Source organism: Drosophila guanche, unplaced genomic scaffold (genome assembly GCF_900245975.1).
Source record: "Drosophila guanche unplaced genomic scaffold, DGUA_6, whole genome shotgun sequence".
In the NCBI taxonomy this organism is placed as follows: domain Eukaryota; kingdom Metazoa; phylum Arthropoda; class Insecta; order Diptera; family Drosophilidae; genus Drosophila; species Drosophila guanche.
Genome location: NW_022995743.1, coordinates 13,211,094 through 13,230,434, shown reverse-complemented (window position 1 = coordinate 13,230,434; position 19,341 = coordinate 13,211,094). Strand labels below are relative to the sequence as shown.

Below are 19,341 nucleotides of genomic sequence, written 5' to 3'. Positions count from 1 at the left end.
TCAAAGAGTGCTCCATATTATATCCTTGAAGGGCATTTAGTTTGTATTTTTAATAAAATTTTGTAACTTTGCTAATTTTGCATATTTGTTTTCCAAACATTCGATTTGCAAAAGGGGTAAACATTATGCTAGTGTTTAAACCCGTCGAAGGCACATGGTGCTAAAGTATATTTGTGTGTCTAATTTAATTACGTCCACGCATCCACGTCCTCTTCCGAGTTCTCTCCGTCGCTGGATTGAGGGGATTTTCTCTGCGGTATAACCTTAGACAGCTGCTGCATGAGCGGATTTCCAGCGGTTGGGTGTCCGGGATTCTGACTGCCCGAGATTCCTTTGCGTCTGAGCAGGAGCTTGTTGTGGAGATCCGCCATAAGATCACCCGTTGCAGGGGTTCCAGTTTTGGGTCTTGTGGTGTCGACCACGTCGAGTGGTGCTGCCGCAGCCGAGTGAAGCCGTCCGCCCAGTGCTCCACCAGCATTTCGTATGGCAGCCATAAGCTCCGATCGTGGATCAGCCTGGCGTGGTGGAGGCGGTGGCATATTCAGGGGCGTTTCTCGAGAAGGAGAGAGGGGTTTAATAGGACCTTTGGTGGAAAAGGTTGGTTGCGGGGACTCTGTTTTAGGAGCCTGTGGCGTCGGTGGAGGGGGTGGAGGAGGTGGCGGTGGTGGTGGTGTGCCCGAAACGGGAACTGATCCAATTGATCCTTTTAATTTATTCTTCACTGGCGCTGGAATGTGCGTTTGAGCTGCCAAAGCCTGCACTGTGATCTCCTGTTCTACCACCTCCAATCCGGGTAAATCTGGCAGCTCTCCAAACTGCTGGGACGGAGCAATGGGCGTCTTCTCTTCGACAGGCTCGTACTGCAAGTCGTTGGCTATGCCAGGAAGGTCGGGCAAGTCCAGGGGCACATCGATGGCTGGAGCAGCCAAAGCAGCTGGATTGTATCGCAAGTCCCCGGCGGGAGTCGCCAACTTTGTGGTGCCATGTGCCAGTGAATGAGGAGCCGGGGCTAGAAGGTTCTCCGTCGTGATCTTATTCTGGCTGGCTGCACGTCTTGTCCGCTGCGGGGGAAGAGAACGCTTCCAGGCGTTCAGATCATCGCCATAGGCGAACTCGTTGGTGTTGAAACGCATCAGCGAAGGCACGGATCTAACACCATTCAAGGGTAGACCACCTAAGCCAGAAGTCCGATTAGTCAGCTTCCTCTCGGCGACCAACGGCGCTTCGTGTTCCTGCTCGGCACGCACATGAAAGGAAGTCGGATCTTCATCGGCCACTGACGCCATCTCTTTCTGTAGACAGTCTGGATTTTCCTGGTTCCCTTCCATTAGTTGGCCGGCCACCTGTGGAAAGGTTGAGGCTATGTTGGCGAAAACTTCGCCGGCAGGAAATCGGGCCGGAGCGAAAATTTTAATCGCTCGTTTGGACCCGACCAGTGCATCTATTTTCCCCTGGGCCCGCTTCACACGTCTGTTTATGTCCTGGACCTTGGCACCATTTCTCTCGAGGCGGGCATCAATCCGCTCGAAAATAGAATTTATTGTTTTATGTAGACAGTCCAGTGACTGGGCTGCTTTGATTATGGTCGCCTCATGATGCAGATCTGTCGGTATTATCGCAACTTGGTAGGCGCTGCGAATGTAGGTGTTGGCTTCCATTTCCAGTTAATAATACTATGCATAATTAATTGCATTGCCAATTGCACTTCAATAACTATCGTTTAAAAATATCGTCATAGCTGTCAGAAGGTGAGCATTGTATTTTATTTTTTTCCAGCGGGAACGAAAAAACAACAAAACATTGTCCAATTTTTTCTAAATCACTTAAATCGGTTAAATTTATCCATTTGTCCATTTTAACATTATTGCCAGTCAGTCCGAAAAAATATCACCTACAAGTATATCGATATATCGTATTTTATATACCTAACACCAACAATCCGAAACATAATTTTAGAAACAGTCCAATAAAAGGGAGTCGTTTAAATTAGCCAATCTTGAGGACAATGCATACATCAATGGGATAAAATTACATGTCAGGTACGGAGAGTCGAGGCTAGCTTGTAATATTAAACCGAATATACAAAATCATATAACCCAGTTTTCTCCGATATATGTTCGGTATATTAGGATACTGAGAAGGTATTTTTAGGTGTATTTCTGAGGTCAGACATGTATTTTATCGAAAAATGCGCTGTCACACTCATCCCTAACACCAACATCGTAGTTTGTTACGTGAAAATTTTCAACGCTAATTTTTGTTATTTAAAAGTTATTTAATATTATTTTCAATTCTTGAAAGTGTCTTTAACTGATTGTACAAATGCATTAACAACAAAAGGTATGTGTATAAAATCGCTTTAATAATTGAATGCTGGTTTAAAAACTGAAAAACGCGTGTGCATGTGTTGGTAACATAAACGTGGCTTTGTCTAAGAAAATTTTGCAAAAGATACATAAACATTGAGGCTGTGTACAAAACTGTTGGAAGCTGTTGTGCTGAACATGCAGACTATAAAGTGAAACAAAGTTTGCATTTTAAAATAATCGACCTGCGCTTGCAGAATGCAATTTACAAATTGCAGCCATCAAAGAAATGTGTCTGATGGGCGCCATATTGAATTTTCATAGCATATGTATATGTGGGTGTGCTTGTGGTTTGTTTTCAGACGCGCGTGATTGTTTACCTTGCCTCTGCGCCAAGAAACTCTATTCCCATCCCTAATCTTTTTGTAGCTTAGCAAGTTCAATACGGTTGCTTAGCAGGTACTAACTAAACTTTGTCTTTCTCCCTTGTAGCGTTATCATTAGCAACTGCGTGTTTCTTCTAAGCATTAATTTGATCAATAGCCAGATCGAGGATTGGCGCCTAGGGAAGAACGGCAAAGATGGATCAATTATTTCAATCCTACCGGGATGATGAGCGACGTATTGGTGAGGAGTATTTGTCGAGTCTACAGGATTTGAACTGCAATAGCAAACCGCTTATCAACATGCTCACAATGCTGGCCGAGGAGAACATCAACTATGCGCACGTCATAGTCCGCGTGGTGGAATACTACATCAGCCAGGTTAACATAAAAAGCATATTTATTTCAACCAAGACACCCAAATCACACAAAACAGTGACTAGTAAGCCCCCGTCGTCGTCGTCATCATCGTCCTCGACAGCTGTCTGGGACGACAACAGTGAATCTCCATTTCGATATGTGATAGGAAATTTGGTTACTCTTTATAAACCCTCTTGATCTGTTTGGCAATTTTCAAAGGAAACCAACGAAAGACATCAGCCTCCCTTTATATTCTTACAAATGTGATCGTTTTTCCCAGGGTTTTCGTTGGTTTCGTTTGGAAATAGTCATTTCAGATCCCTTATAATTCTAGTTAGGTTCTATATCTAAATATTTATGACATAATTTGGGTTTTAAGCCGAGACTGATTTTATCCTCTACAAAGGTAAGAAGTTTGATTTCCTCTTCAATTTTACTTTTTTTTTTCCACTTTAGAACGCAGAGTTTAAAGCTAAAAAAAAAAGAAAGAAAAAAGAAAAAACACAAGTAAACTGAAAAATGCAATAAAAACAGAAAATACTTAAACAATCGTTATCAAGTTGTCTTTTATTTTATACAAAAACGTTGACTGCTTCTAAATAACCATGAAAGAAAAATGCAGCAATTTTTGTTATTGCGAAATAAAGATCTCGCACTTTTTGGTAAAAGTAAAGCCGACCCAGTAGCAACTTAGCTTATGTTTGTATCTAATCCGAAAGTAAACTCTTGTTATGAATCATAAATATCTCTCACCTGAAACACCAGTGGAAAAGGACAAACAAACAGTCTAACAAATTCATTTGCTCGAACTAATGTTCATCACATTGGTATACAAATTACACAAAGATTCATTAAAACTTCATCAGCTGCTCGGATGCCTAGAAGTATCCCTGTTGCCTGTTGCAGTTATATCTTGATGGTATCAGAATCGCTGATGATGTCGCCGATGGAAGATAGTCTAATTGATGGTCGTCTGTCTGTCCCCTATTTTTCGCTCTCTTTCTCTCTCTCTGTCTCTGCCCCTCTGTCTGACTGCTAGCGACGTTCCGTAGAAACTTATTGTTCTATATTCTTACCTATTTTACCAAACTTCAAACAGGTGCCGCCCGAGTTTAAATTGCCCATACTATATTTAATTGATTCGATAATTAAGAATGTGAAAAGCAGCTACGTACAGTTGTTTGCGCAATGTATAGTCAACATATTCCTCAACGCGTTTGAATCGGTAAGTCACATCTCTCGATATTAAATATGTCAGACTTTCCCGAAGCTAACCACGTTTTTTCATTACTCTCTTCCACCTATAGGTTCAGCATTCCCAGTCCCAGTTGTTGGAGAAGGTGCGCGAACGAATGTACGCCCTGCGACAGACCTGGAACGAGGTTTTCCCGCCCTCCAAGATGTATGCCCTAGACGTGAAGGTGAAGCGTCTAGATAATAACTGGCCCATTACGGCCAAGAATCCCACTAACAAAATACATGTTAATCCCGCCATTCATGTTAATCCGGACTTTCTAAAACCGGTAAGCAGTCTGCTAATAGTCTGTCATCACAGAAATCAATTGGCTAACGTTGTTGTTTCTGGGGACTCATAACAGGGTATGGTCCCTGGGATGCCAGCTGCTACAGTGGCCACACTGTCCAGCGACATGGAGGAGATCCTTCAGGCCAAGACCCGCGAGCTTCTGGAGCTCAAGAAGCGCAAACTGGAGCTTGAGCTGGAGCAAACCAAAAAGCATTTAGAGGAGCAAGAGCGTCAGCTGAACCAGGCGACGGATGCCATTGCTGTCGCACCCGTTGTCGCTATGCCAGCACCACCTGCTGCTGTTGCTGCTCATCGTCCACCCATTATGGATCCAACTATCCGAAATTCTAGAACCCCTGGGATTCCTGCGATACCAAATACGCCAGCTGCACAACAGGTAATCCCGGAGGCATAGAGTTTTAATATCAAGTGCCACTAACATAATTTTTCCCCACGCAGCCATTTGCCTCAAAACCAAGGGTTAATCCGGTCAATCCGGCTCTACTAAACTCTGTGCGACATCGTGACCCCCGTTTGGCACGACAGATGCAATCACAGTCATCTCATCAGGAGGTAGCTTCCTCACGCTCTTCCGATCCCCGTCTGGAGGGCAAATCCTCATCTTCACAGAAATCTAGTCGATCGCGCAGCAAGTCACCGTCACGCAACAGCAACAGTCGTTCCACCAAGAGCAACAATGGCAACAGCTCTCATCCAAACAGCTCATCGAATCGCAAACGCAGCGAGTCGAAGAGCTCAACATCCTCTTCGGGTTCCGATATACGACACAAAAGCGGCGGTGGCGGTGTCAGCAGCTCCACACTATCGCCTGGCAAACGCTCATCTAAACAACCCTCAAAGGAGCATTCCGAGCGATATGACCGCAATGGATCACCGTCAAATTCGAAGCGTAAAAGCACCTCTCCAACCTCCTCGCCATCAAAGTCAAAGCGCAATGCGTCTCACAAATCGTCATCGTCCATGCGAGGAAAGTTGTCTTCGGCTCGATCCCGCAGCCGTTCGCCGATCTTCATGGACGTGGACCTGCGCAGTGGTGGTCGAAAATCTCCTGAACAGAAATCAACCACTCCAGCAGCCGCATCTCAAGTGGCATCAGCACCACCATCATCATCAACAGCATTAGCACCGGCGGCGGTAGCGGTAGCGGCAAAAGTGACAGTCACCACGAATGATTTAGAGAAACGTAAGAACCAACTTTTAATTCTAATCTCACATTTGTTAGCCAAAAACCAAGTCGAACTCGAAGCTCATGGCCGTACAGGCAAAGTAGTTGAGAAAGCTGAAATTACAAACCAAATCGGCGGCACTCTCTGGCTTAGGCAGGTGGAAGGGCGGGCTCTTGTGGGCGTGTGTTGTTGACCCATCGTAACGTCTCTTTGCTCTACCTACCTCCTCCTCTCCCTCCCTCAATAAACGCTGTGATTAATTGTGATATTCATCCTAAAGACAGAAAGTTTGTCAAGGTTTACAATTGTTAAAAAAAAATAATATTCAATAGGAGTAAAGTAAAGTAGAGTACAAAAATCAACCAAGCAAATGGCAATTGTTAAACGAGATAAACTTTCTTTGGTCATGTCTTCGTTCGTGTGCTCTTCATTCTCAATAGAGGATCGTTAGAACCCATTCTAAAACATTCTTACACTTTGTAAAAACCTTCCACTTTACGAATACAACCGAAATGTTTTGGTTCCCTCGTTGCTTTCTGGTCCATTGTTTGGGGGGAATAGAACGCAGCCTGCCCACCAAATGATCATTTAATATTTATGGAATTTTTGGTTTTTAATAATTAAGAGTGCTATCGAAAAAGAATCCAAGCAAAACCAAACCTTTTGAAAATCAAATCGTAACTAAAGTGTAAATAAAATGTGTTTAAAAACCTTTTGCATTCCCAGTTGTTTTAATTGATGCAAAATGTAGCCAGTGCCGCCTTTGGTGTGATTTGTAGTTTATTTACAGTCTGTAAATGCCAAACCAAACAAAGCACAAAACTAAATTGAAACGAGCGAAAAAAAGCAAACAAACAAAAAAAAGAAAATATGAATGATAACTGTCAAGTAATTTTTGTACTTAAACCGCCTATTGATAAAAAATTGATTGATTAGATGAAAGAGAAACTAAAATAAATAAAGACTGCAGTTTTAATTTGTTGTCAACACCAACCGTGTAAACAAACGCGAAACTTAAAACATACAAATTTATAAATATTGGAGTATCAACCAGACAAGCGAGACTTATATATTTATTTGATACCTATAATTGTTTGAAGAGTAATTTTGTAGTTGAGCTGGCTTCCCCTATATGTATTGTATATTCGAGCCAGCCAGCCCAACCACTCACCAGTTAGTTGTATTTTGTATTTCTATTTGTATGTACATCTATCTTATTTTTGTATTTGTAGAACGGCACTTTTACCCCTAGTATTTTTACCATTTTAATCCTTTAATCCTCTTTTTTTTTGATAGTCTAACCCCTCATTTCGCCTCATTGATTCCACAAACGGAGCCCCTGCCCCGTGGGAACTCTTCAGTTATGATTTATCACATTCATTTCGTTTTGAGTTTTGTATAATTTTATTTAATTTCTCACTAATTCAACACTAGCCTGGCTGTTGTGCCTGACGATGATGATTCATGGCCCGTGCCTGTCCTTTCTTTTCTGTATGATTTCATTATGATTTGCTCACATTTGGTGCTCCGCCAAAATTAAGTTGCTTAGCACATTTTCTGCTTTTATTACTCCTTTTACTTTGGTCGTTTCCCTTGCTTCCATCTCATTTTCCCCTTTCCGTAAGAACAAAACGTGTGCCCAAAAGCAAAATCAATTTTCTAGATACATTTCAAATACTCGAACCAGGCCATCCAGCTCCTGCAGCTCCAAGTCCACCCATTATGGTGGCATCCAGTATGGACATTGACTTGAGGCGGCCCCAGACGCCGCCTCCTCCATCGTTCTGCATAACCAAAAGCAAACCAGTCGACCAGAGCAGCAGAGCCAGCACCAGCAACACCAACACGACTACCCCATTCACATCCAAATCCAACAGCAACAGCATCAGCAGCACAACAAAAATTGCTAGTAGCGCCTCCAACGCATCATCGCCATCATCTACTAGTACTACGTCTTCTTCAAAATTGCCCGCAAAAGTGTCGTTCAAAATACAAAAACAGTTTAATAAATTAGATAAATCTACAGCGAATTTATCAACAGCATTACTGCTAAGCCCATCGACATCTGCATCTACATCAGCCGCAGCATCTGCACCGCTAGTCAATCAGGGTAATGTATCGGAGGCACTGCAGCAATCCATCAGCAAGTTGCTGCAGGTCCAAGGTGCCACTGGGGAGAAGCGACCCGCAGATTCGATGCCCCCAGAGATCGACGAAGAGGGACAGCCGCCGCAGCAGAAACGCAGCAAGTCAACAAAACTGGACGCGTGAGTGATCTGATTATATATTTGGAGTGCTAGGCTAATTATGAAAGCTCATCTATAACCCCATTTTCCCCTCAGTCTCTTTGGCAGTGAGGATGTTGATCTGCGGCGCGAGATACCCGCTGTGGTAAAGCCTGGAAGTGTTAATGCAGTCATCGTCGTCGAAGATGACTCAATGGACAATTGCGACGTGGAAAAGGTAGGGTTTCCCCACCGAAACGGTGCTACAGCTACTTTCGGTGTTGTATAGCTATTTAACATATACATTTCTTTTTTGTGGTGTGTTGTAGCCAACATTCAGTGAGCTGCGTGCCAAGCTAGCAAAATCTGCCCGTCATCAGAAGCCATCCGGCAAGGCCGGTAAGTAGACATAACCCGAATCAGCAACGGGATGAACTAATGAAACATCTCTCCATTCCGATAGACAAAGCCAGAGATCAGTCTGTGGTGCAGCGAATCAAGCAGCTGGCCGAGCTGAAGGCCAACGATGATTCGCAGGAGGCGCACGACGAGAAGATGCGCACGATTCTCAGCCAGGCTCATGAGATGTTCGAGAACCACAACATGAACGAGAACCAGTACAAGGACCTCGTACAGAAGGTTGTGGCCATTAACGAGAATAGCAAGCTGAACAGCAAGGAGTCCCGGCGCCGTCCCGATGGTGCCGAAGTGGAGCGCAATGCAGCCCGAGATGCTGTTCTACGCAAGCGGATACCGAAGCTAAAGAGCAACGAGAATCATGCCACTGGCTCCCCACGCAGCGATGGTTCTCCCAGATACGAGGATCAGGCAACGCACGGATCGACGTCACCCGGGAAGCCGCCGCAAAACAAACGGGAGAAGTCGAAGCGAGAGAACAAGAGACGAAAGCCCAGTAAATGGGGTGAACAGGTGGATCCTGCGGCAGCTCAAAGAGCTGCCTGGCAGCTTGCCAATGTCAATAACAACAACAACAATAACAACAACAAGAGAGCAGGTGGTTCGGTGCCTGTTGTGCCTGCCGGGTTCCGTGGAATGCCCTGGCAACAGCCGCCAGCGATTGTGATGCCTCAAACGGTCGTACCGCCACCCCCGCAGCCACCCTCGATGTTGGGTCTGCCACCAGTGCCACCCGTAACAATGACAAAGGCCATTAACTCACTGGACAACCCCATGGCGGATGTGGTGCGCAGCATTACCATTGATGGCGGATCGAAAGAGATTCGGTTCTACAACCAGGTGGCCATCATCTTTATGGATGGCGACGAGCCGCACGAAATTGGCTTCCAGCATGGCCAGCGCGTGATCCTGATCGATCACAACGACCCACTGCCGCTGAGCTTCAACGACGACTACAAGCCAATCCAGCTGGATGGCGCCCTGCATCGCATTCGCTTCGGCTTCCCCTCCCGCGAGCTCTACATCGACGATCATTGGTATGAGATTTACTTTGGAGGACCGCCAGTCTCTCTGCCCATTGGCAACAACCTGCACGTGCTCAAGGCGGAGGGTCCTCCTCCCAATGTGGACATAGGCAGGGTGCGTCGCGACCTGGTCGTTGGCAAAATAAACATGATCGTGGATGCGCACACCATTGTGCCTCTCTTCCTGGATGCCAGACAGCAGACCTTCCAGCTAGGAGCCGAACAGCATTCCATTCAGTTTGTGGACAGCTTCCAGTACGCTCTCCTCGATGGCCAGCTCCAGAAGATTGAATATGGCGGCCTGCCAAAGGGCATGAAGCTGAATGGCGGACGCAGCTGCTTCATTCGCTTCGGGACGTTGCCAAAAGGCGTTGTGGCCGGCAAGACGCACGTGGCCGATATGGTCTACATCAAGACAGAAGCCCCCGCTGAGCCACCCCAGCCTCCACCGATGATTGTCCAGCCCCTGCCCGTGTTGGAGCAGCCAAAGGCTGCAGCACCAGCCGTCTCCCTGCCAGCGGCCTCCGCTGCTCTTGGCAATCTGAATATCAATGATTTGTTCCAAAAGCTAGTCTCGTCTGGAATAATTGGTGGCGCCGCCACCTCCTCTATTCCGGCCATATCAGGTGCCGACTCAGCCTCCACCAAAGAAGCTCCTGCAGCCTCAGCTCCAGTGGAAGCTCAAAAAACAGCCGCCGCACCGGTGTACACCTCGCCGCCCACGGAGCCTATCAAACGCATCAATCTGCAGAGACCAGACACTATCAAGACCAGACAGTCGGCCGTGGTGGCCACGCTCTACCTGGGAATGCAGTGCAGCAGCTGCGGTGTGCGTTTCCCGCCCGAGCAGACCATCAAGTATAGCCAGCACCTTGACTGGCACTTCCGTCAGAACCGACGGGAGCGTGACTCGACCCGCAAGGCGATCTCCAGGCGCTGGTACTATGACCTGAACGACTGGCGGCAGTACGAAGAGATTGAGGATGCGGAAGAGCGTGAGAAAAACTTCCTGGAGACACAGGGCCAGTCGGGCGGACCCGATGCAATCGATGATCTCTCCCAGCAACGATCGCTGGACTCGCCAGTACCCACCTGCGCAGCCGGTAACGATGATGTGGACCGCTCTTGCGACATGTGCCACGAGAAGTTCGAGCAGTTCTACAACGAGGAGCTGGAGGAATGGCACTTGCGCAGTGCCATTCGGGTCGAGGATAAGATCTACCATCCATTGTGCTACGAGGACTACAAGGCCTCGTTGAACCCTCCAGCACCAGCTAAGGCAGAGCAGACAGACGCCAATGATGTGGACATGAACAACACCGACGACAATGCAATGGACACGATACTTAAGCTGGAGGATGAGGATAAGGCAGATGGTAAGTTGCTGCATAAGCTTTGCCCTGTGATTTTCTACATGATTTCCTTCCTTTTGCGAATAGACACCGGCAAGCCGTCGCAGAACATGTTCGATGATGACGATGATGATGTCATTGTGTTGCCCAACGAGGAGCCCAGCGTCACGGAAATCGTGGACGACGATGAAGATGAGTATGTCCCGGCTAATGTGACGCGTGCCGAAATGGGCGTCGAGGCCGAGGACAAGGACAAGATGGATCAGAGCTCTGGCTGCGAGGAGGATGGGGAGAAGCAGAAGAGCAGCCAGCAGCCACAGAATGAGTCAGCCAACGAGTCCGATGTGGAGATCCAAGAGCCGAACATTCCCTTCACCGATCTGGACACGTATGTGGAGAAGGAGATGGATGAGGAGACGCGCTTGGCCCTGCTAAATGTAAAGATCAAAGAGGAGCCCAAGGACGAGTACGAGGAGGACGAAGATGATGGCTTCGAAGATGTGGGAACGGTAGTGCCACTGCTGCCATTACCCGAGGATGAGATATCCATTAACAGCAGCGGTAAGTGTGTCCCGCAAACAGCTATTAAGGCTCAAAAAGCTCAAACTTTTGGCATCATGGCAGAAACACAAACCCAAACGATTGGGTCCTCCCCATCGCCGGCCACCGTGGAGCGACCAGCTTCAGTGGCCTCGCTCTCACTTCCTGCCAACGATGATGAGCTGGAGGCCGCGGACACGGTGGCGACGGTGGCCAGCGCGGAAACAGAACTGAATGGAGAGCCGCAAGAGTCAATGCATAACCTGAGCGCAGCGGGACCGGCACCGGCATTACCTTTGGCTAGCTTAGTTAATAGAATCAAAATAAATATCACTAAGAATTCAAGTAGTAATAGTCATAATAGTGCCTCCAACGCTTCATCGACGCCGGCAGCAACAGCAGCAACGATGGGATCGGGAGCGGATACGCAAGTCTCGGCAATCAGTGTCATTGGCGGCTCCGGAAACTGCAGTTCTGCGGAGACCTCGCAGCAAGTGAACGCAATTCAAACCATTTCCACCATTCCAGTTCTCTGTGGCGGTAACACATTCGTGCCCAAGATTGCCACCAGTGCTCCAGCCAATATCAGCTCCATCTCAGTCATTGGCAGCAGCTACGGCAACAGCAGCAGCAGCAGCAACAGTCGCAGCACCAACACAATAGCCACCACAATGGCACCGAGTACGGCAACAGTCTCGGCGGGGGTTGTCGTCGTTGCCCAGAAACCAGCAACACCTCCTCCTGCTGTGGATGCCGATCCGGAGCCGGTGGTTGAACTGAAGCCAGCGTTACGGAATGTGACGCTCAAACGAACGAAAAAGGTCCAAAATGGCACCGAAACCTCGGGTCTCTGCTCGATCATGTAACTCGGCCGAGAACACAGATATTCCTATTTAATTTTTTTGCAATTATTTTTACACGTTACTTAGTTTTAGCAAGATAATTATTCAAACGTTCTCCATCGCGGAGCGTTATTTGTTCTTTGTAGGTACCCATTACGCACTAGGGGCCGAGCGCGCCTCCCATCGGGAGCCTCTAGCCAACACACATTCGTCTTCATCGTTCATTACGGAAGCTAAACCTTAGGAAAATGTAATAAAAAAAAACAACAATTACAATCTAAAAACTGAATAAAATACTTTGTGATCATTTTACAACACAGCAAAACGATTTAGAATACCCTACAAGATCCACCACATCCACATGCTTTTCTGTGACTGCTAATTATTTGTAAATGCTAATTTGAAAGAAAAGAATAAACAGAAAAACTGAATTAACCAAATTACTTGAATACTTTTGAATCGCATAGTTATTGTTATCCATACTTAAATTGTATCCATAAATATTCGAAATAAAGTATATTAATCACAAATAAAATTAACTTGCTTTTCAATTTAATGCAGTTGAGAATAAAATTCGTGAAAAGTACATGCTTGAAGTGAGACATATTCGAATGCGCGCCCAAAACAGAGTTGCCTGCTCACATAAATGGCAACCTTCTAAGCAGCTGTTGCTATGTACTAGAAAATCCCTACCGCCTTATAGTATGCACGTGGTGGTGCGGCGCTTAAACAAATTTTTTTATTATAAAAGAAATATATTGAATTAAAGCCCTTGCACTGGTATATTATCAAGATGTCATCGTCATTTTTTTTAAAAGCAGGCGCCAAAGCCAACAAAAAACGGAAGGTAAGCTAAAAGCAGCCTACAACGTAAAGTACCTTTTAATGTTCGAAAAAGAATCCCGCAGCCACCAAAGGTAAAGGCGTCAAAACAGCAGCAAAAGCGGGGAAAGGTTTCCAGAACGCTCGTTCGGAAGGGCCAGTGCCGAAGAAGCAACGGCGTCCCAAAGAAAAGGATGAGGAAATCGCAAGTGAAGACGAGGAGTACAACAGTGACCTCGGCGACGGAGGCCACAATGCTTTGGCGTTCTCTTCCGACGAGGGCGAGGAGGAGACTGCACAGGACAAACGTCTGCGCCTCGCCAAGCAGTATCTGTCGGAGATTGAGAAGCAGGAGTCGGAACGTGCCGAAGATCGGGAGCTGGGCCAGAGTGTCGAGCAGCGGCTACAGACTGACTACTTGGATAGTGTGGGGAAGCTGCGACGGAACATCGCTGGCAGCCTGAAAACCAATGAAGCGACAAGTGTTCTCAAGCACAAGCTCCACCACACGCCAATCTGTGCCCTGGCGATCAGTCCAGACGGCAAATTCCTCTATGCGGGAGCCAAATCTCAGTTTGTCCTGAAATGGTCCACGCAGAGTGGAAAGGTCGAGGACAAATGTGATGTTTCACCACACCGAGAAGAGCCCGAGACTGGCAAGAAGAGACGCTCCCATGTCATAGCCATCTGTCTGTCCACGGACATGAAGTACATGGCCCTGGCTGAAGGCGGACCGCATATTCAAATCTGGTGCCCACAAACGATGAAGCATGTAAAGACACTTAAGGGTCACAGAGATAGCGTAGCAGGCCTGGTCTTCCGTAAAGGAACACACGACTTGTACTCGGCAGCAAAGGATCGCTCAGTAAAGATTTGGTCACTGGACGAGATGGCCTATGTGGAGAGTTTGTAGGTGACGAACAGCGAAAAACACAAAAACATATTTTAAACCATTTCATCTGCAGATTTGGTCATCAAACTGCAGTCACCAGCATCGATGCGCTGAGTCGAGAGCGGGCGATTACCGCAGGCGGTTCGGATTGTTCCCTGCGAATATGGAAAATTACAGAAGAATCGCAGCTGATATACAATGGACACAGAGACAGCATTGAATGTGTAAAACTAATGAACGATGAGCACTTTGTGTCCGGTGGAATGGACGGGTATGTAAGAGAAAGTCTCGGGACTGGCAGACTATTTAAATTTCCCAACATTCGCAGTGCAATCAGCTTGTGGAGCGCCCTAAAGAAGAAACCCATTTGTACCACACAGCTGGCCCATGGTGTGGGAGAAAACGGAGTCGCCAACTGGATAACAGCCATTGCTGTGGTGGTCAATACGGATTTAGTGGCAACGGGTTGGGCGCACTCTTTAACTTATATTTCCACCTTGTCTTACATTCTCCATCCCATTTCAGGCTCCTGTGATGGCTTTGTGAAACTCTGGCAAACGAATCCTAATGCCCGCAAGTTGCAACAGATTCAAAGCATACCCATAGTTGGCTTCGTTAACGGCCTCATTTTTAATGCCGAAGGCACTAAACTCTATGTGGGCGTCGGGCAGGAGCATCGACTGGGTCGTTGGTGGCGGCACAAAGAGGCCAAGAATAATGTAGTTGTAGTGGATATAGTGTTACAAAGTGCGGCCGGCAAGTAGGTTACTTTCTAAGTTTAAGTAAAGTTGTATAGTCTATACGAGTATATCAAAAATCGGCCTGAAAATAAAATGCAAATTCGGCTATTGATGTGACCGACAAATTATTTCCAGTATGGCACAAAGGTACCGATTTTTTGTCGATCGTAGCTAAATCGTTTTATTCGTTTTTATTCAATTTTTTAAAACTTGTCAATCTGGAGAATCGAATAAAAATATAGTGGAAAATTAAAATCGAGGAATATGGTTTTAATCGGTATTTGTTGAAAATGATAAGGTATATTTTGGTATATTTTTGAGGGCCGTGCGGTATAATTGATCGATAAATCCGCGGTCACACTGACTGCATTAAAGTGTTTTCATTCGCAATTTTCCATATTTTTCCAATAAATTAAACTGGAGGGAATTGAGTGGCCCTTCTACACAAGACACCAGGAGCTTCCACTGTTGGCTTTCTAAGGTCATTATGATAAACATTAGAGACTAAAATAGAACTTATTGCGTGTGAGTGCTCCGTCTGTTTCATTTTTGTTTCTGTCGCCTTGGGTTGGTTTGCAAACTCCAAATACCAGGCGACATCATCATCGTATCGTCATGTTTTCTGTTGCGTTCGCCTTTCCCGTCTTCTCCGTTGTGCCGGATTATAAATAGTTGTGTGAGTATGTCTGCCGTGTCTGCTGTGTGTATGTATATTACTCCGTTTGCGTCTGTGTCGGTTTGTGGCCGAGTTGATTTTCGGTGCCAATTATTAGTTCCAACAACAAGACTACGGAACGGAGTGTCGAAGCAACGGCAAAAAGTTACCAAAGCGGAACTGGAAATGTAGATGGCAGTGCCGTTCTTCTCCGCTCCCATCTTCTAAGCTGTCGATCTCGGCAGCAACATTATGTGCATGCATATGTACATACATTCATACTTATGTACATACATACATGTGTATGTCATGAAAGTGGAGAGCAGCTAAACCAAGAGTCATTTCCATTGATCTTCAGCTCCATATTGTTGCCCTCTAGACTCAGACTCAACACAGTCACAATTCACAGTTTGGTCATTTGTCGCAGCAGTCTGGTGCGGTGCCCAAAAAGAGCGATCGCAATAATCAGTAGTCAGTCGAGTTTCCGCTTTGCATAAATGGCAAATAATTGCCACCGCCCTCGTTCGCTGTGCCTGTGCTGTGTCTCGGCCAACCAACAACCAAGTGTTTGTGCTTTGCTTTAACGATTACACAAATAATTGCATTTCTCTTCGGGCGCAGTGCTGTTCCAAATGCACAGTAAAACAGAAATGGGCGTTAATTTGGTTGTGAGCAAGATAGCGAGCGTTTGTTTCGTCTGGCTTCCGGAAGTCAACAATCTGTTATATTATTCCCCACAAATTTTAGAATTGTGAAAGCTCCCAGAACCCAGAGCCCAGATTCCATAACACAAAGCCAAAGTTCCCATGGATCGCAGCTTGGACTCCATTGGCAGCTGTTCACTCGATGTAGACGCGGACTCTTCCGATATATCAGGTATATGGTATATGGCATATGGCAAATGGGTAGCTGCTGAGCCTCAATCTAACCTCAATCTGAATGCTGCCTCAAGTTTATTTATTGGTTTTCCTTTTGTTTTGCGTTTCAGCTTCATCTGCCTGCTCTTTGCTGTACCTTTTGTTCTTTGCTTGCGTTCGTTCGCGACTTGACCGGCCAACAAGACTAACTCTGCATCCTCTTTCTATTGCACATTGCAGATACCAGTGGCAGCCTAAACTTCCCAACGCCGCTCTCTGTGAAGGACATAACACGCGAGTTTACCGCCAACTTACGCGAGCGCTGCATTCTGCGATCGCCGCAGCAGTTACAGCACATCACAACCGCCTTTGTAGATCCCGGGACGGGCTTGGTGCGTATGGTGCTGTCACCTGTTGGCGCAGAGTCCGCCTATGAGCCGAACGCTGCAGGCGTCGATGTTGACATCGATGATTGCGCTGGAGCCTCTTCCATTGTCATCAACTCCACCGCCACCGCCATCGCTGCAGCTGAGAAAAAGCCTAGTTACCTGAACTTGGCTTGCAGCGTCAACGGATATTCAAATCTGACCACCTACGACTCTAAGATTCGCCAAGACATCAACAAGTCGCGTGAGGTTTCGCCGATCCGCCCCTCCACCAGCAGTCTGCAATATTGCAAGCGCAACAATTCCCTGGCGGCCCCAGTTCTCAATAGCATGCCTGTCATCAAACATCCCTGCACGCCCAGCAAGTACAGCCTGGTCGATGAGAGCAACAATAACAAGGGGCGCAGTCCGGAGAATGGAGTGGATTCAGCTATCGGCCAATGCAATGGTAGTGCCAATGGAAGCGGCGGCGGCAGCGGCAGCGGCAGCGGCAGAAATGGCCCAACCAGCAGCTTCATAAAGCAGCGTGTGGAGCGCCTGTACGGGGCAAGTGCTTTGACTCAGGGCTTCTACAGCCCTAAGAAGCATGGCCGGTCCAATTCGCCATCCTCGGCGTGGGCGTCAAAGCATCAGCTCGAAGTGGAGTCCTCGCAAAACTCTGAATTGGCTCGCAAATTTAAACAGCTCTCTCCCAGCAAGGATTACGGAGAGTTTCGGAAAAAGCTGCACAATAACTGCTCCCAGACTGCAACGACGCGACAGTTAGAGGAGTCTTCGCCAGAGAAAAACGGCGACGTGGACTTGCCTGTATTCAGGCACCTAAGTCATGAGTTCCGTGCCCAGTTACCCACGGTGTCGCCAAAGCGAAATGTGCCCCGGTCCATTGCCTCTTTAGAGGTAAATCTGGCCACTGGGGAACCACTGTCGGCACCAGCTGCAATAGATGTTGTTGACCACGAGGCCGTACAAATTCCACAATTGGATTCGGAGCAGTATATTGTGAACACATCAATTATAACATCCCCATCAAAGGAAAAGGATGGAAATCATTTTCTTAAAATACTTAAAGGCGAACAGGATCGTCTGCTTGCGCTGGCCGCCCTTGCAGAAAAGTACACAGATGCCTTGGCTGTGAGAGACCTGATGTTTATTACAGTTCTTTGTTTATTAACAATCTGAACCTTAACTTTCCGCAGAATAATCCCGCTATCACAGAGGACACCTTTGGACTGCTGCGCTCTGCGTCTGGGAAGGCGCGTCTTTTGGCCTCGAAAAAAATGAAGCAATTTGAGGGTTCGTGACTAGCAGCTTTCTTTCCTATTAGGGTGCAATTTATTTCGATAAACTCTGCTTTTCAGGCCTCTGTCACAACAATTTGAATCCCTCACCAGAGGACGCGTTTCCCACAACAAGCGACGATTTGCAGGGATTCTGGGACATGGTGTATTTACAGGTGGAGCAGGTTGATTCCATATTCGCCGATATAGACCAGCTTAAAGCGAATGATTGGAAGGTGAGTACTTAAAATTTAACATATAATTTGCAATAACAATTTGTGTTGTCACTTCCAGGCCAAACCTGAACCTTCTGCGGTGGAGACGGTGTCCACTAAAACAATAAAAACTACAAAGGCGGGAAATTTGAAATCGAAAACGTCCGGATCGACTAAAATAGCAAATGGTTCGAAATCAGCTGCTGCGAATTCGTTGGCAGCATTGCGACGTGAAGCCCAGAGGAAGCAATTGCTGGAGATGAAACGTCAACGCCGTGAGGCCATGACCGCTGGGACTAAGAGTCCAACTGCCTGTGAAGACGCCCCAGGGCAGCAGGGGGAAGGAATCGGGGAGAGTTCTGCCTTTTTGGGCGTGAAGAACAGCAGCTAAATAGTGCTCATTGCAATCGGCAATACATGCTCTCTAGGTATAAATCTATTTAAACTTAACACACTCACAAATGTAAACCACACTCATACTCGTACACAAAAACATAACAAGAACATACTACATATGCTTAGAAATTCCTAGTTGAATTAATCCTTAACTAGTCCCAACTAAAATGCACACGGTGGAGCTGAACTGCATGATTATTCTTGTGTCACAAATGTAGAGCGAGCCACCAACGGCCCGGCCCGCCTTATTTTCTAGTGGGTCGATAGAGTGAACCACAAGCTCCAGCATCGATAGCGACATTGATGGGCTTGATAGCGCCTTGAATTGTTCATCAAATTTGCCTTATCTGCGCTCGTTAAGCAACTTAGCTATACGCACTCTAAACTACTTGAAATTGTTCATGACAGTTATAAAAGACATTTATTCTTGCGTAATTACACAAGAAATAGGTACAAAAACAAACATAAAACGCTAACAAATCCCTTGTATTAGAGAAATCGATCTTTTATATTCATTTTTGAAAAGTAACGAATCTAAATTATACACACATAAATATATATATTTGTTGGCATATTAACAGCTGCATGAACTGAGATTGATTATTCTAGTTGTGAAGTTGTGAAGCTGCAAATAAAAAAGCACTCAATCTCACTCTCAATTAATTTTTAATATTTTGTAATAAATTATTTTTTCACATGTGGTAACAAATTGTATTCTTATTAAGGTGATTTAATTTCTGTCTTTGAAAATTGTGTCTTAGAATGGGTATCAGCAGTTAAGGTAAAATACTTAATGGTAACTCCAAGTTGCAGTATGGCAACGAAACGGGCGATTTCATGATCAAGCCATTCCGAAATTCGGGTACGGATTCAGGTGGCCTCACATCTTCTCCAGGTTCTTCTCAAGTACGGGCGACAGGTACATACATATGCACATGC

At 46.2% G+C, this 19,341-nt stretch overlaps 4 protein-coding genes across 9 annotated transcripts; 3 read left to right on the top strand and 1 right to left on the bottom strand.

Moving 5' to 3' along the window:
- Positions 1-17: 17 nt before the first annotated feature.
- LOC117578753 (WASH complex subunit 1) lies at positions 18-1,673 on the bottom strand. The gene has a single exon (XM_034264439.1). It carries the CDS (start codon positions 1,656-1,658, stop codon positions 189-191), a length of 1,470 nt encoding a protein of 489 aa, XP_034120330.1. The 5' UTR covers positions 1,659-1,673; the 3' UTR covers positions 18-188.
- Positions 1,674-2,193: 520 nt separating this feature from the next.
- On the top strand, positions 2,194-12,390 carry LOC117578746. 4 transcript variants are annotated; one of them, XM_034264429.1, is made up of 12 exons: positions 2,194-2,340; positions 2,799-3,070; positions 4,149-4,274; positions 4,357-4,572; positions 4,648-4,971; positions 5,034-5,778; positions 7,803-8,028; positions 8,104-8,224; positions 8,316-8,385; positions 8,450-10,804; positions 10,868-11,341; positions 11,405-12,390. In XM_034264429.1, the coding sequence occupies exons 2-12, from the start codon at positions 2,888-2,890 to the stop codon at positions 12,184-12,186; spliced, it is 5,622 nt and encodes a 1,873-aa protein (XP_034120320.1). In that variant the 5' UTR covers positions 2,194-2,340; positions 2,799-2,887; the 3' UTR covers positions 12,187-12,390. The 4 variants fall into 4 exon arrangements, with proteins under 4 accessions (XP_034120320.1, XP_034120319.1, XP_034120318.1 ...); XM_034264428.1 differs by having other exon boundaries at positions 7,788-8,028; XM_034264427.1 differs by having other exon boundaries at positions 7,449-8,028.
- Positions 12,391-12,803: 413 nt separating this feature from the next.
- On the top strand, positions 12,804-14,744 carry LOC117578754 (U3 small nucleolar RNA-interacting protein 2). Its single transcript, XM_034264440.1, has 5 exons — positions 12,804-13,009; positions 13,061-13,893; positions 13,950-14,147; positions 14,205-14,341; positions 14,402-14,744. The coding sequence occupies exons 1-5, from the start codon at positions 12,956-12,958 to the stop codon at positions 14,638-14,640; spliced, it is 1,461 nt and encodes a 486-aa protein (XP_034120331.1). The 5' UTR covers positions 12,804-12,955; the 3' UTR covers positions 14,641-14,744.
- Positions 14,745-14,947: 203 nt separating this feature from the next.
- On the top strand, positions 14,948-19,093 carry LOC117578748. 3 transcript variants are annotated; one of them, XM_034264431.1, is made up of 6 exons: positions 14,974-15,097; positions 16,019-16,147; positions 16,369-17,645; positions 17,711-17,807; positions 17,873-18,027; positions 18,086-19,093. In XM_034264431.1, exons 2-6 carry the CDS (start codon positions 16,078-16,080, stop codon positions 18,395-18,397), a joined length of 1,911 nt encoding a protein of 636 aa, XP_034120322.1. In that variant the 5' UTR covers positions 14,974-15,097; positions 16,019-16,077; the 3' UTR covers positions 18,398-19,093. The 3 variants fall into 3 exon arrangements, with proteins under 3 accessions (XP_034120323.1, XP_034120322.1, XP_034120324.1); XM_034264432.1 differs by lacking the exon at positions 16,019-16,147 and having other exon boundaries at positions 14,948-15,097; positions 18,086-19,092; XM_034264433.1 differs by lacking the exons at positions 14,974-15,097; positions 16,019-16,147 and adding an exon at positions 15,148-15,292 and having other exon boundaries at positions 18,086-19,092.
- Positions 19,094-19,341: the final 248 nt, after the last annotated feature.